General features: G+C 33.2%; 1 protein-coding gene across 1 annotated transcript; it reads left to right on the forward strand.

The window, feature by feature from the left end:
* Nucleotides 1–10,197: 10,197 nt before the first annotated feature.
* LOC115974646 (tryptophan aminotransferase-related protein 4-like) lies at nucleotides 10,198–15,021 on the forward strand. Its single transcript, XM_031095088.1, has 5 exons — nucleotides 10,198–10,481; nucleotides 10,651–10,945; nucleotides 12,684–12,985; nucleotides 13,687–13,967; nucleotides 14,831–15,021. The coding sequence occupies exons 1-5, from the start codon at nucleotides 10,198–10,200 to the stop codon at nucleotides 15,019–15,021; spliced, it is 1,353 nt and encodes a 450-aa protein (XP_030950948.1).
* Nucleotides 15,022–15,509: the final 488 nt, after the last annotated feature.

The raw sequence follows: 15,509 nt of genomic DNA on the forward strand, positions 1-15,509 counted from the left end.
TACTCCAACAAAAGCCATACCAAATTTCACATAAACAAAAGAAAAAACAAATTGTTAGAATCTTGGAGCCAATGGCTTGGGATATGAGATCTAAGATCATCTTTAGTTAGAAACTCTAATCTGGAGAGAGTGAGAGAGAGAGGCTAGGCTTTATCGGCCATGGATTACGATCAAAAGCTCCAATAGAGAGAGAGAGAGAGGGGCTGAGTTGCTCCTTGAGTTTTAAAACTGGGAATAATATTAATTTAGCTCAAACAAGAAACTTCATCCAAGAAAAATTGCTCCTTTGAGTTTTGACCACCAGATGAACAAATGATTATTATAGATATTAAATATTTAAGCTTAACAGTACATAACACTGTCACAAAAAGTACCCTTTATATATTTGGTCATTAAACATATAATGAATGGTGCACACTATTAAACTAGAAAAGATAAACGACAGCGTTTCAGCTAGTCCACAGACAAGAAGCTAAAACGATATCGTTCCTCTTAATCTTCTCACGCGTATGCTGTTCTTTCTAAACGGTAACGTTTTGTTAAGTGACAAAGTGAAGATTGATAAACAGTGTCGTTCCCCAAGAATCTGTTGGGTTTCAAAGTTAGTTATAGCTCCAATTCTGTTAGTGTAAAAGTGGGAAAGTTTGTTCTAGTTATTAGAGGTGATTTAGATATATATTTTATTCAGTTGATGAGCGTCAAGATAGATAGTATATATACTTCATAACTATGAGATTATTCATTCAAGCAAGATATTTTCTGGATTTAATAAAACTCTCTTTGATTCTCTCTCTCAAAATCCCTTTTCCTCCATAGTTGTTTCTTGCTTGAACTCATTGCATTAATTGCAATTTCGAATTACATCTCCTTCACTATTAGATTGTATAGATTACAAAAATCTTCATGGTATCAAAGCTATCGACTGTTTCAACTTCAGCTTCAATGTCTTCAACAATGGCATCCACTTCTTCAAGTTCAACAATGGCACCTTCAACTTCAACTGCTCCTTTAAATCTGATGAATCAACCTCTTCTACTGTTGTCCAATATGGCTAACATGATGCCAGTCAAACTAGATAGCACCAATTACATTGTGTGGAAACACTAAATTACTATAGTGCTTGATACATATTCTATGTTCGAGTTACTCGATCAAGCTCAACTACTTTATGAGAAGTTGCTTAAGGATCTTTCAGGAAATGTTACTACCATTCTCAATCCAAGTTATCAAATCTAAAATTCAAAGGAGAAAGCTCTTCAAATTTTCATCAATTCCACTCACACTTTCAATTCTTGCTCTAACAATGGGATGTCACTTAGCAATGGAGGTGTGGCAGGTTCTTGAGAACCATTTCTCTTCTATTTCATGATCTTATATTATGAATCTCAAAGGAGAACTTCATAATATTCAAAAGGGATCTGATTCTATAGATACCTATCAACAAAAGATCAAAGTCCTAAGGGATAAACTAACGGTTGTTGGTGTGATCTTGGATGACGAAGAATTGTTGCACATTTCAATTAAAGGCCTCCCAAAGGAGTTCAATGCCTTTAGGTCTGAAATTTGCACTAGAAGCACACAGTTAAGCTTTGATGAGCTTACTACAATGCTGAATGCAGAAGAGGAATCAATGAATGACTCTCTTGATGTTTAGAAGACCTTTGCTATGGTAGTTCATACAACTACAATCAATCGTTGGTATAGGTAGAGGTTGAGGGAATAACAAAAGAGGAGGAAAATGCTCAACTTCACAATCTCCATCCTTCAATCAATTCAGTCATTATTCATAGAATCCAAATCAAACTTTAATTCCTAGATCTGAGAGACCTACATGCCAGATCTGTGATAGGATTGGTCACCTAGCTTTGGATTGCTATCATTATATGGATTATGCTTATCAAGGAAAGCATCCACCCACAAAATTGGCAACTATGGCTACAGCATCTAACTGAATTATTATCCAAGATCAACCCTAGCTTGCATACAGTGCTGCAATTGACCATGTCACTCCCAACCTCACTAATCTTCCTTTTCCTAAGCCCTATACTGGTCAAGATCACCTTATTGTTGGCAATGTTCAACACTTACCAATTACTCATACAGGTACTATCATTTTTCCTTCTCATCATTCTACATTGCATCTAAACAATGTTCTTAGTATTTCATCCATAGCTTCTAATCTAGCATCTATACACAAAATTTGTCATGATAATCACTGTTAGTGCCATTTTGATGAAAACATAATCTCTATTCAAGCCTTGGCCACAAGGAATGTTCGTTACGAGGGTAAAAGTGAACAAAGTGTCTACCCAATCTATCATTACAAAGATTCTAAGCTTTCTTTTTCACCTAAACTCTGCAACACAGTTTCCACTTCATCAAGCTTGTACCTTTGGCATACAAACTTGGTCACCCACAAAACCAAGTTCTTAAAGTTCTTTTTCTAAGTTTTAAGTTTGTTGCAAATAATCAGTGTACAAACTATGCTTCTTTCTTGTATACATTGTCTTCATGGAAAAATGCATAAACTGCAACTGACCATGTCACTCCCAACCTCACTAATCTTCCTTTTCCTAAGCCCTACACTAGTTAAAAGGCCAAAATTGGGAATTAACACTGATTTCCAAACAATATAATTAGTAGGCATAGTTTAGAAAGTATATATTTTACTAACATCTCGAGGCTAAGAGGCTCGATTTTGGGCTATAAATCGAGTCTTTGAGGATCGGTTTTCACGTTCTGATCAGGTCTAAGGTGGCACTTTGTCCACCTGAAAATTGAGTCTTAGAAACTCAACTTATATATCGATGCTTAAATACTCAATTTGTATCTGTAAAATGCATTGAAAAGATTTTCCCAAGTGTTGGAGTACAAAACACAAACACAGATCAACTACCATCAAATACAAGCACAGACCAGCAACTAATCAAATACAACCCACAAATCCGAGCATTGATTTAGCACAAATCCAACCAAATCCACCCCCAACAACCACCTAAAATCCAGATTAAAAAAATAAAAACCCCAAAACCCACGACCCGTCAGTAAAACCAATCTGATGTAATTGAAAAAAAAAAAAAAAAAAAAAAAAAAAAAAAAAAAAAAAAAAAAAAAACCTTGATCAGAGAGCAGAATCCCACTAGCACCGACAGCCGCAGCGACATCGAAGCACTCGTCAATTAGCATATACACGCAATCACCAACCACGGATTTCAACAAACGCGCGGCCTCGTAGAGCTTGCCACCACTATATTCATCACCAGTGAGGACCACAACATGAACCCACTTGGCAATGACCTTGTCAACCAAGTCCAAGGCTTTTGGGGAGTTAAAAATGTCATTTGGGTGCAAGTGGAGGATGAGAGTTAGGACATTGAGCTCCGGTCGCTTGGTCCCAGCTTTTCGATTTTGGTAATGATGGGTTTAGAGGAGGAGTTTGGAAGAGGGAGGAGGATATGGGAAAGTGGGTAGTGAAGCGTGGTTGTGGTTGTGGGGTTTTGAAGCTGAACATGTGTGTAATAAAACATTTTACTTGTTTCGGATGGGCTTATAAATCGAGTCTTAGAGACTCGATTTCCAGGTGGACGCCACCTGGAAGAAATGCCAAATCAGCTAAATCAGAACAATCAAAGACTCGATTTATAAGCTCAAAATCGAGTCTCTTAGACTCGAGATGTTAGTAAAAAATATAGTTTTGTAACAGTGCCTACTAATTATATTGTTAGGAAATCAGTGTTAATTTCCAATTTTGGCCCTGGTCAAGATCACCTTACTGTTGACAATGGTCAACACTTACCAATTACTCATATAGGTAATATCACTTTTCTTTCTCATCATTCTACATTGCATCTAAACAATGTTCTTAGATTTCCATCCATAGCTTCTAATCTAGCATTTGTGCACAAAATTTGTCATGATAATCAATGTTGGTGCCATTTTGACGAAAACATAATCTCTATTCAGGCCTTGGCTATGGGGAATGTTCTTTACCAGGGCAAGAGTAAACAAAGTGTCTACCCAATCTATCCTCACAAAGCTTCTAAGCTTTCTTTTTCATTTAAACTTTGTAACACAGTCTCCACTTCATCAAGCTAGTACCTTTGGCATAACAAACTTGGTCACACACAAAACCAAGTTCTTTTTCCAAGTTTTAAGTTTCTTGCAAATAATTAGTGTACAAACTTTACTTCTTTTTGTATACATTGTCTTCAAGGCAAAATGCATAAATTGTCATTCACACACTCACAATTTATTGCTATTTCTCCTTTTGAACTTGTACATACAGACCTTTGAGGTCTAAAGCACCTATAAATTCAATAAATGAATTCAAGTATTATGCTTTATTCATAGATCATTTTACTCATTTTACATGAATGTATATGCTTGTCAATAAATCTGAAGTTTATGACAAATTCTTGCTTTTTAAAGCTATGGTTGAGACTTAATTCTTAACTAAAATTAAAGTTCTTAGATCAGATGGGGGAGAGGGGGGGTGGGGGGAGTATACTTCAAAGGCTTTTGAGTCTCTTTTGTCATCAAATGGAATTATGCACCAAATTTAATGTCCTTATATGCCACAACATAATGGTTTAGTGGAAAGGAATCACATACATCTCATAGAAATCACAATAAACCTTCTATCTTAAGCTGCCTTACCATGTTCCTACTAGACATTAACTATTCATATTGCCCTCTATCTCATTAATCTTCTGTCTACTACAATTTTACAATTTATCTCTCATTGGTTCATACTTTTTCATCATTCACCAGATTTGTCTCAACCCTTTGTCAAGTCATCATTCTTCTACTTCTTCTTCCTTTACTATCTCTAATGTCCAAGTACAATATGAATCACCACAACCATCCTCTTCTGCACCTCCTTCCATTTGTGCATCACCTTCTATATCACATCCTACATCCACAATCACATCATCACCTACATTACCTACTGCATGATGTTCCTAACCCTTACTTGTGTCTAATCAACATCCTATGCAAACTAGATCCAAAAGTGGAATTTCCAAATCAAAGCTTTGCTACAAAGCTACACTTGACAACACATACACTAAACCACCTACCTATAAAATAGCCTCTCAATACCCTCAATGGTGTAAAGCCATGGATGCTGAGTTTGAAGCCTTACAAAAACAACAAACCTGGTCACTTGTCCCTCTATCTTCTAATGTGAACTTAGTCAGCTGCAAATAGGTCTATAAACTAAAGCTTAATAGTGATGTTTCTATCTCCAAATACAAAGCCAAGCTTGTAGCTAAAAGGTTCCATCAATAGCCGGGTATTAATTATACTGAGACATTTAATCCAATAGTTAAACTAGCTACAATCATGTTGGTTCTAGCAATTACAGTGAGCTATAATTGGTCCATGAGGTAGTCGGATGTATCTAATGCATTTATCCACTGTTATCTCAAGGAGGATGTCTATATGCAACAAGCCCCTAGTTATATTGACTCTAATCATCCTCATCATGTCTGCAAGTTACAAAAATCTTTGTATGGCTTGAAGCAAGCTCTAAGGGCTTGGTTTAATAGGTTCACTTCTCAATTGCTCCATGTAGGTTTCATAGCATCCTTGGCAGACTCTTCTCTCTTCATTTATCACTTTTCTCATACCATCATTTACCTTTGAGTTTATGTTGATGATATTATCATCACAGGCAATAGTTCTGCCCATATTTCCAATCTTATCCAAGCTCTTAGTCACAGCTTTGATCTTAAGGATCTTGGTTCTCTACACTACTTCCTTATCACTCCTACCAAATATGGCCATTATCTCAAACCAAATATGCCTTGTATATTCTTCATCGTCTTCTTGTGGATAATGTTAAACACACCAAAACACTTTCATATCCTTCTTCTATACTTACTCCTTACAGTGATACTATACTTTCTAATCCAATGTATATTCTTCATCATCTTCTTGTGGATAATGTTAAACACACCAAAACACTTTCATATCCTTCTTCTAGACTTACTCCTTACAGTGATACTATGCTTTCTAATCCAACTGAATGCAAAGGCATGGTTGGGGCTTTGCAATATCTAACATTCACTCGGCCTGACTTAGCCTTTAGTGTTCATCAATTATGTCAGTTTATGCATACTCCCACAACCACTCACTTAGAGGCTGCCAAGAGGGTTCTTAGATACATTCGAGGTCTTTCATCCATGGTTTTCACTTCTCCCCAAGCCTTCTTACTCTATCAACCTTCACTGATGCTAATTGGGCTAGGGACTCCTCAGACAGAAAGTCCACCATAGGGTTCTTTGTTTTTATGGGCTCTAATCCCATTTCTTGGTCTTCTAAGAAGCAAACTACTGTTGCTCGCTCCTCGACTAAGGTCGAGTATCGTGCACTGGCCACTACAACAGCTGAATTGGCTTGGCTACAGATTTTATTCAAAGAGCTTCGTTCATTTCTTTCTCATGTGCCTATTCTTTGGTGTGATAATGTCTCTACCATTACCTTAGCCTCTAATCCAGTTTTTCATGCCAAGAGGAAGCACATTGAGGTTATATGTCATGATTTTTGTGTCTGATTTGTCTCTGGGAAAGATAATTTTGCAAATATCTTCACCAAACCTTTGTCTTCACCATTGTTTCTGTTACTTAGAAGAAAACTTATGGCGGTTTCATCCCCCATTCGTTTGAGGAGGGATGTTAAACTAGAAGAGATAAACGACAACATTTCAGCTAGTCCATAGACAATAAGCTAAAACGATGTCATTCCTCTTAATCTTCTCATGTGTATGCAGCTCTTTCTAAATGGTAAAGTTTTGTCAAGTGACAAAGCCAAATTTGATAAACGGAATCGTTCCTAAAGAAGCCGTTGGATTTCAAAGTTAGTTATAACTCAGATTATTTAGTGTAAAAAGTGGGAAAGTTTGTTATGGTTGTAAGAAGTGATTTAGATATTTTATTCAGTTGATGAGTGTCAAGATAGATAGCATATATACTCTGTAACTATGAGATTATTCATTCAAGCAAAGTATTTTCTAGATTTGATAAAACTCTCTCAAATCTCTTTTCCTCCATAACTATTTCTTGCTTGAACTCATTGCCTTAGTTGTAATTCCAATTACATCTCCTTCACTATTAGATTGTACAGATTACAAAAATCTTCACCAATAATCTTATACATCATACACAATACATTTCAAGTTAATTTTTTGAAAAGTTAATTGTCATTAATTAAAAGAAATTATACACTGGCAAGTCCATATTCGTTCAGCTATATTGATTATATAAGATAAGATGACGTTTCTTATGACATAAAGGCTATTTGATGATTTGATACTATTTTATTGATCATCTTTTAATTTGAGAACTTGATCATTACACACAAAAAAGAAATACTCACACATTGATCATCTTTCAGCATATGGCCTTGGCTCTTTATACAAGCGATGCATTGTACCTGTTTTTTCTTCATCAAGTTCACAAGAATCCTACATGTGTAATCAATAAAGTAATGTTGGGTATACACGGATGAGTGAAGTTTCACATTGAATAATGATGAGAAGAATAAATAGCTTTTTTTTTTTTTTTTTAGAGAGAGTTTCAACATATGGTATCCGCTCCTAATGATAGTTTTTTATCATTATATCAAAACATTAATCAGTTTTTGGTATAAACAAGGATTAAACTCTAAATCTCTTATTCAACCATTAGAAATTTTACCAGTTAAACTAACTAAAACCCATAGAAGAATAAATAGTTAATATAACATAATTGAGTACATACCAATTGGGTTTAGGCATTTTGAGTCAAAGTATGTTTTTATATTAATTATTTAAAGAAACTCCGTGTTTATCTCCTCAACAAGTAAAATAGCGGGAAAAAATAAGAAACGTAGTAAAATAGGAAAGTAAAAGATGGATTCATGGCTAGAGCTATATAAATGTCCTAAATCTTAAGACAGACGTTTGTTCCATGAAATTACATTCACTTGCTAGTTTATAGGATGCATGTTCTACTTCACCTGATTTTTATAGCCAAAACAAAAATAGAAAATGAAGTCCGCAGAATACTAGTATTTGTTTTCTTATTGAGAGCCACTTGCACAGCAATGCTTCTTTCTTGCGTATAACAATCTTATGTCATCATATTCGGCTAGCTAATAAACAAATTAAGGTTGAACGTCAGTCAATACTAGTAGGTACCATTAGACTACACGCTAAAATCTATCCTACACTCCAAAACTGTGGTTGGTCATAATTGGAGTTTTCCGTAATTATCTATATATAATTTATATATACCCTAGATCGACTTTAATACATGTTTGATATGCGATTCGACGCATGCCTACATAACGTTTTTACAGTTTAAATCCACACAAATCCATACAAGGATTTGGACTGTCAAAGAGACAGTTGTGTAGTTAAGTGTGTTTTGAGTCTCATATTAGTTTTATTAAACCCAGGTTAATTTAATAACCCTAGCTTACTATTATCATCAAATCAACAAAAAGAACAACTGCTTCTTCTGAATAAAACCTTGAGAATTTAGAACAACTGCATAATACAGAAATGCAGTGTTTTGACTTTTGAGTCTCATGCATATCAGTTTTTAAACCCGGGTTTTTCTTTAGGGAAGGGGGGAGCAGGGGAAAAGAAAAGACCATTCAAAACTAAAAACTATATACTCACCTAAAAAAACTAATAAATGAAAGATAACACTAGCATCTACTCAATAATAACAAAATCTAAAAAAAGAAAAGATATAAAATGATTATTTCTTAATGTATTCCTACGTACTAATTAATTTGTGATATTTCAAAATGGAATTTGACATTCTTCTAAATAAATAAATAAATTTATTTATGGTTGACTCTATACTAAATGTTACAACAATTTCACTTTCAATATAAAAAATCAAATAATTCTTCAAAAGATCATCTTATATTTTATTACAAAAACCTTATAAGAGAATCAATTTTTTTTTTTTTATCTAAACTTTCATATATATATATATATATATGTGTGTGTGTGTGTGTATGTATATATATATGCTTCGTCCGAGGTAGCAGTGGATTTAAGAATTTTTTCTTAGGGTACAAAATAAAATTCAATAAATAAAAGGTCACAAGAATTTAGGTAAGAATTTTAATATGTGATTAATTACTTTTACTTTTTAAAAAAAATAATAATTTGACTAATTATTTATATTTTTATGATAAAAATTATGTTTAATTTTAAATGTATTTATATGTATGCATATATTACATACTATTTTTTTTTTTTAGTAATTTGACTAATTATTTATATTTTTATAATAAAAATTGCGTTTAACTTTAAATGCATCCATACGTTTGCATGGTTACATACTAGTATATAATTAATAATAAATAAAATTGTAGGATCATCTATATAAATAAGCATAATCTAATTAAGCATTTAAAAGTGATAAAAATTGATGTGAAAGATAACTTTGACACATGATGAGTGGTATGAAAATTATTACAAATTAAGAAAATAAATAAAAGAGAGAGAATACGTGATTGGACATTAGAAATATCCCCCACAGGAAACCTAGAATAAAACCTAGAGTACAAATTTGGGGAAATTACAATACTTAATTATAATCTAGGATTAATTAATATTACTTTGGTTGTAAAAGAATTAAATCCTAATACAATGAACTTGGATTAGGATATATTAATTATTAAAGACTTGAGTCTTGACTAGTATGATGTTATCAACAAAATGAACAACTACATTTTCTGAATAAACTTGCAAATTTAGAACAGAAAATAACTGTCTATTTTCAACAAAATTAAAAAAGGTATAAGCCTAAAATCTTTCCAACAGGGAAACAAGACGGGGATTTCTGGACCTTGTCGGGGCTCACATGGTTTTAAGTCAATTCATTACTAGTTGTAGCATTTTTTTAAATTGACTGATTATAAGTCTTTCTTTTTTTTCGGGTTCATCTCTATTTGAATTGTCCTCTTTCCGCGTATTCCCATTGGAGCCATGTTTGTATTCATCCTCCCACTAATATAGAAGTAGTTTTTCCTTTGACACGAGTTGTTTAACTTGTTTTAGGATAGTCTTAAATAAAGACTTACTCATATTATTATGATCAGTACCACCATTTCTAGTCTCTAACTCTTAGCCCCTCAGTACTATATATATGCATAGGTATTCTCCCAGTGATAGAGAGAACCTAAGGAAAAACAATGGCTACGGTTCAAAGCTTCAAATATGCACTGATCTTAATTTCTTCCATAATTCTAAATCTCTTCTCTGCCAATGTATTTTTGCGAATTAGGTGGGAGCAAAGTTGGACAAAAATGGCAGCCACAGAAGCTGAAACTGTGGCATCTATTTCATGTTCGGGCCATGGAAGGGCCTTCTTGGATGGTTTAGTTGTTAATGGAAAACCCATTTGCGAGTGTAATGCTTGCTTCGCCGGTCCTGACTGCTCGGATTTCTTGTCTGACTGTGTGGTAGATGCTGATAGGTAATAAACCAAATGCACACGCGAATGACCTTTACATTAACTAGTACTAGTACAAAACATCAAAGACGTCTAGGGTTTCAATCTCCCTTCCCATATATGTCTCTTTTATATACTTTTGTAGAAATTAATAATATTAATGTTTGATTCAATTCGATATTGTTGCAAACAGCGGAGATCCTACATTCTTGGAGCCCTTTTGGGAGCAGCATGCGGCTAGTAGTGCCATAGTGATGGCTGGATGGCATCGTATGAGCTATGAGTTCAACGATGGCTCGCTCATCTCAGAAGAGCTCAAAACACATATAAGACGGGTGCATGACATCGTTGGTAATGCAGTTACAGATGGAAGATTCATCATTTTTGGTGCTGGTGCCACCCAACTTCTTAACGCAGCCGTGCGTGCTATTTCCCCAGAGGGTTCATCCTCACCAGGAAAAGTTGTGGCTTCAACCCCTTACTACCCGGTAGATTTATTTAACACTTACTATTAATTATTTATTTTTTTTAGTTGAAGATATTATATATGTTTGAAAGCCTCAAATCTATTGTATGTCCATGTAAGCATCCTAACCGAAGTTACCAAGATAAATTGTTAAGTGATTGAGGAAAAAATTAAAAAGTGGGAGCAAGAATTTAATGAGTAGTTCGATCTATATATATAACCTATGTCCAAAAAAAAGGGAACCCTTAACAGCTATATCTTTGCAATTGAAGTGTTCATTTTATGATAAACTCAATGTATTATTTACGGTAACAGCTCTAGGATTTTTTTTTTCAAAGGAGTCAATAGTGTGGAAGCTATAAATTTGTTGTGGGAGGAGTAAAAAATAAAATGATTTTTTTTTTTTTTGTATATACAACTTTCACATTATATAAAATAATCTAAAATAGTATTCTGAATACAATTTAGTATACAAATTGTATTGTACAATAGTCTAAAAAATTATTAATAGTTTAAACATCGATAAGACTACAACCATTGAATGCATAAATAAATATAATTAAATAACTAATTAAAAAAAATTCCAAATTTATAATAATTTATTATATTTATATGTACTTAATTAAAAAAAATGATAAAGAAGATTAGTAACACACATAAGATTTGGTCTGAGAGTAATTGTGAAACTAAGAAAAAAAATAGTAATTGATATAAGTTTTTGTTTTTGAAGTATATGACTTTTTAATCATATACATGGTCATTCTCTTGGAATTGGAGCAAGCACTAAAAAACTTCTTGGACTTGGAAATCTATAAAGCATTTATCAACCTATTTGATTAGACAAAAAGAAAACATAAAAGGGAGAAAGAAAGATAAAGACAATGAGGAAAAAATCACAGATACAAATAGGTTTGTTGTAGCGGTGGTGTAATTTTTTTTTTTATTACTAAAAGTGGTGTAATCTTTTGCTGATGAAGAAGAAAATTGCAAGGAAAAATAGCTTCATTCCGCCGTCAACAATAAAGTAAGCCAGAGTTAGATAAAATTTATTTATTTATTTATTTTAAAATGAATGAGTAATTTTAAGAGTAGTGTTACTACACAACACATTCACAACAGAATCTAGATAACAAGTTGTTAAAGGTATGTAAAAAAGTGATGTCAATTGTGAGTGTAGATAAAATCAATTACAACTTACCACTTGACCTTTATCTTAAAATTATTATGAAAATATTGTGAAAGAATCACTAAGTTAAGCATATTCAAGCTTATTTCAGCTAGATTTAAACAAAATTTATGTTCAAGCTAGGTGTTCAAAATTTTATTTTAGGGGATCAAAACAAAAAAAAAAAAAAAATTAAATAAAAATTTTATATATAAATTTTTTTATTTTTTTTATTTTTTTTTGCCCAAGTGAGGGGGTTCATTTGAACCCCCTGGGCTGGCAGCAAAGCCACCCCTGATTATTTATATATTAAAAAACCATCAGTTAATCCTAGACTAACCTAGTTTTAATGTGCTGACTCTATAAATACATGAGTCTACAATATATTTAGACTTCTTTGCTATTGAGTTGTTCATCTTACACTTAATATAGGTTTATAAACTAAAGAACGCTATATTAACCCTAGACTAATCTTCATTTAGTGTGCTTGCTCTACAATAGATTTGAGCCTCTAGGAAATAATATTTCTATTTTTTTAAAAAAATTTATGTTTACATGAGCTTGTATGTTAACTCTAAATTAAAATTTCATCTAGGTTTATAAAGAGCAAACCGAGTTTTTGAACTCTAAGGATTATAAGTTCAGCGGAGATACTTCGCTGTGGAAGAGCAGTGCTATAGACTCCTCATCTTCCCAGAATTTTATTGAGTTTGTGACTTCACCCAACAATCCAGATGGTCAGTTGAAGAAGGCAGTTCTTAGAGGGCCATTTGTTAAGACGATTCATGATCTCGCCTATTACTGGCCACATTTCACAGCTATCCCTGCTCCAGCGGATGAAGATCTCACAATATTTACACTTTCTAAGCTCACCGGTCATGCTGGCAGTCGATTCGGGTATCTAATTATTATTTGCTTGTAAATAATATTTATTATTTATGACATAGTTATATGATTTTTTTTTTTTTTATACAAGATAGAATTCTCCTCTAACCTAATCTAAGTGTATATGTGTGTAAAGCTCTCTCCTGGAGACTTGAACTCCGGCTCTTGCCCCCTACACTCCACAAGAACTTATACTTGTAAAGTAACCATCGCACCAAGGGTGTGCAATGGTCATAGTTATATGATTAAAGGAACCCAGTAGGGGTTCAAGTAATAACTCATGTAGTAATGATACACATTATGGTGTCCCATGTATGTAATTTGAAATCTCGGGAAATTATTGTGTACTCTCAGAGTACCATAAATGCGTACTCCCTCCTCTCACATGAATGGTGGGTTTCATTAATTAAATTCATGGTGGGACCCACTATTCATGTGAGAAGAAAGAGTACACATTTATAGTACTCCAGAAGTACTTAATAATTTTCCTTGAATCTCATTACCACTTATGTTTTAATATCATAATAAATTTTCTACTATCTCAAAAGTTTAAACCACTAAGAAATAGTGAATTTAATGGAGTAACTTCTAACAATTATTTTGACCATAATTTTTATTACCACGAACTGTTCTGGCCAAAAATTTATTACTTGATTTCTCTTATGAAATTAAGAAGATGAAAATAAGTTATGACATTGGTTTCTCTGATGCAGGTGGGCAATAATAAAAGATGAGGCTGTATACCAAAGAATGCTAACATATATGAGTCTAAGTACCTATGGTGTCTCTCGAGAAACTCAGTTAAGAGTTTTGAAGCTGCTAAAAGTAGTCATCGAAGGGAAAGGAAGGGAAATGTATGAGTTTGGATACAAGACCATGAAAACCCGATGGGATCAATTGAGCAAATCTGTATCACTGTCAAAACGTTTTTCCATCCAGGATCTCGAACCTCATTATTGTTCATTTTCAGGAAAAGTTAAGAAATCTTCTCCAGGTAATTCTCTTTAAGCCATAAGATTTATTAAACTCGACTCGTGGCTGCTTAGTAACTGTAACCTAATTAGAAAAAACAAAAATTTGCTAATATAATTAATTTCTTAACTGCAAAGAAAAACATTTTAATGGAACATGGAAAAAAAAAAAAAAAGAGAGAGAGAGAGAGAGAGAATATATATATATATATATATATATATATATATATATGGGCGTTCCTTGCCCTGTCATACCCGAATAGCCCTTGTGTTATGAACCTCTTCATATAAAACGGAAAGGAGAAATTTTATTGTTAAGATATAATTGGTCATCAATATAAAAACGAATATTATTATTTATTTGATAAAATTAGATGTTAAATAATGTGATTTATTTCCTTCTCAAAAAAAAATAATAATAATAATGTGATTTATTGCTTTATATTTGTAAAGGGTTTTTATTTTCTTACATTACTTTGTTCACGTTAGCTATTTCGCATCCATTTTTATTTTTAATATATGAACATTTTTAAAATGTGGATGTTTTTTAATCAGTTTTGAATATATGTATGAAATAATAGATGCAAACTATGAAAAAATACTTTCCCTTTGTAAAATAATAATAATATATCTTAACCCTAAAACGAACCCCCTCAATTTGCTTTTTAATGGAAAATGTCCATCCTGACTCGTCCAAATCCACATGAGATCAGTAGAATTCATTTCCATGTCTCTTCTCTCTAACACAATTCTAAGAGAATTTTCAAGTATGCAAGATAGCTGCCACCTTCAATTCAGATATATTGAAGCTAGTTAACAAGAAAAATTTGTTATTTGATGAATCATGATATTTCAAGCCTAATAAACTAATGGAAATTGCATGCAGCTTTTGCGTGGCTGAAGTGTGAGAGACAAGAAGATAAGCATTGCTATGAGTTACTGAAAGCAGCCCATATCACTGGCCGTGATGGTAGTTTGTTTGGTGCTGAAAGCCGCTATGTACGTCTCAGCATGGTTAGAAGCCAAGATAATTTCGATTTATTACTGCAACGGATAGAAAAGTTAGTGACTGAGTAATATGCTAGCAAAAGTAGTATGGCTCCATCTGTTTCAAGAGAAAACAAACGTAATCAGTCGATGCTGTTGGATGCTTGTTATTGGGGTCATACTCTTGAGAGACACTGCATTGAACCATTTGCATCGAATTTGTTGGATTAAGCCAGCAGTTCAGCCTATTTCCAAAAACCTGGCATCTGGAAAAGTAATTGCTGCCTTGTTAGCATTGTAAATTCTTATAATTTTTTTTTAGGCTATACCCTTTTGAAACATCATTGGGAGCTTCATATGTTGATACAATGAATTCTTAAACGTAATTTGCAATATATGCCAAAATATACTAAATCCGATACCAAATCCTTCCTGTTAATTTTTAGACCCCTTAAAACAATTGATTTAACTTAGGTAATTAGCCAAGTTGTTACTTAGTCCAATTTAACAAGTCTAGGTTATCACAATAACAAAGATCAAATCATGCAAAGTAGCGGAAAATAAATAACACAAGATAT

This window comes from Quercus lobata, chromosome 2 (assembly GCF_001633185.2).
Source record: "Quercus lobata isolate SW786 chromosome 2, ValleyOak3.0 Primary Assembly, whole genome shotgun sequence".
Lineage (NCBI taxonomy): Eukaryota > Viridiplantae > Streptophyta > Magnoliopsida > Fagales > Fagaceae > Quercus > Quercus lobata.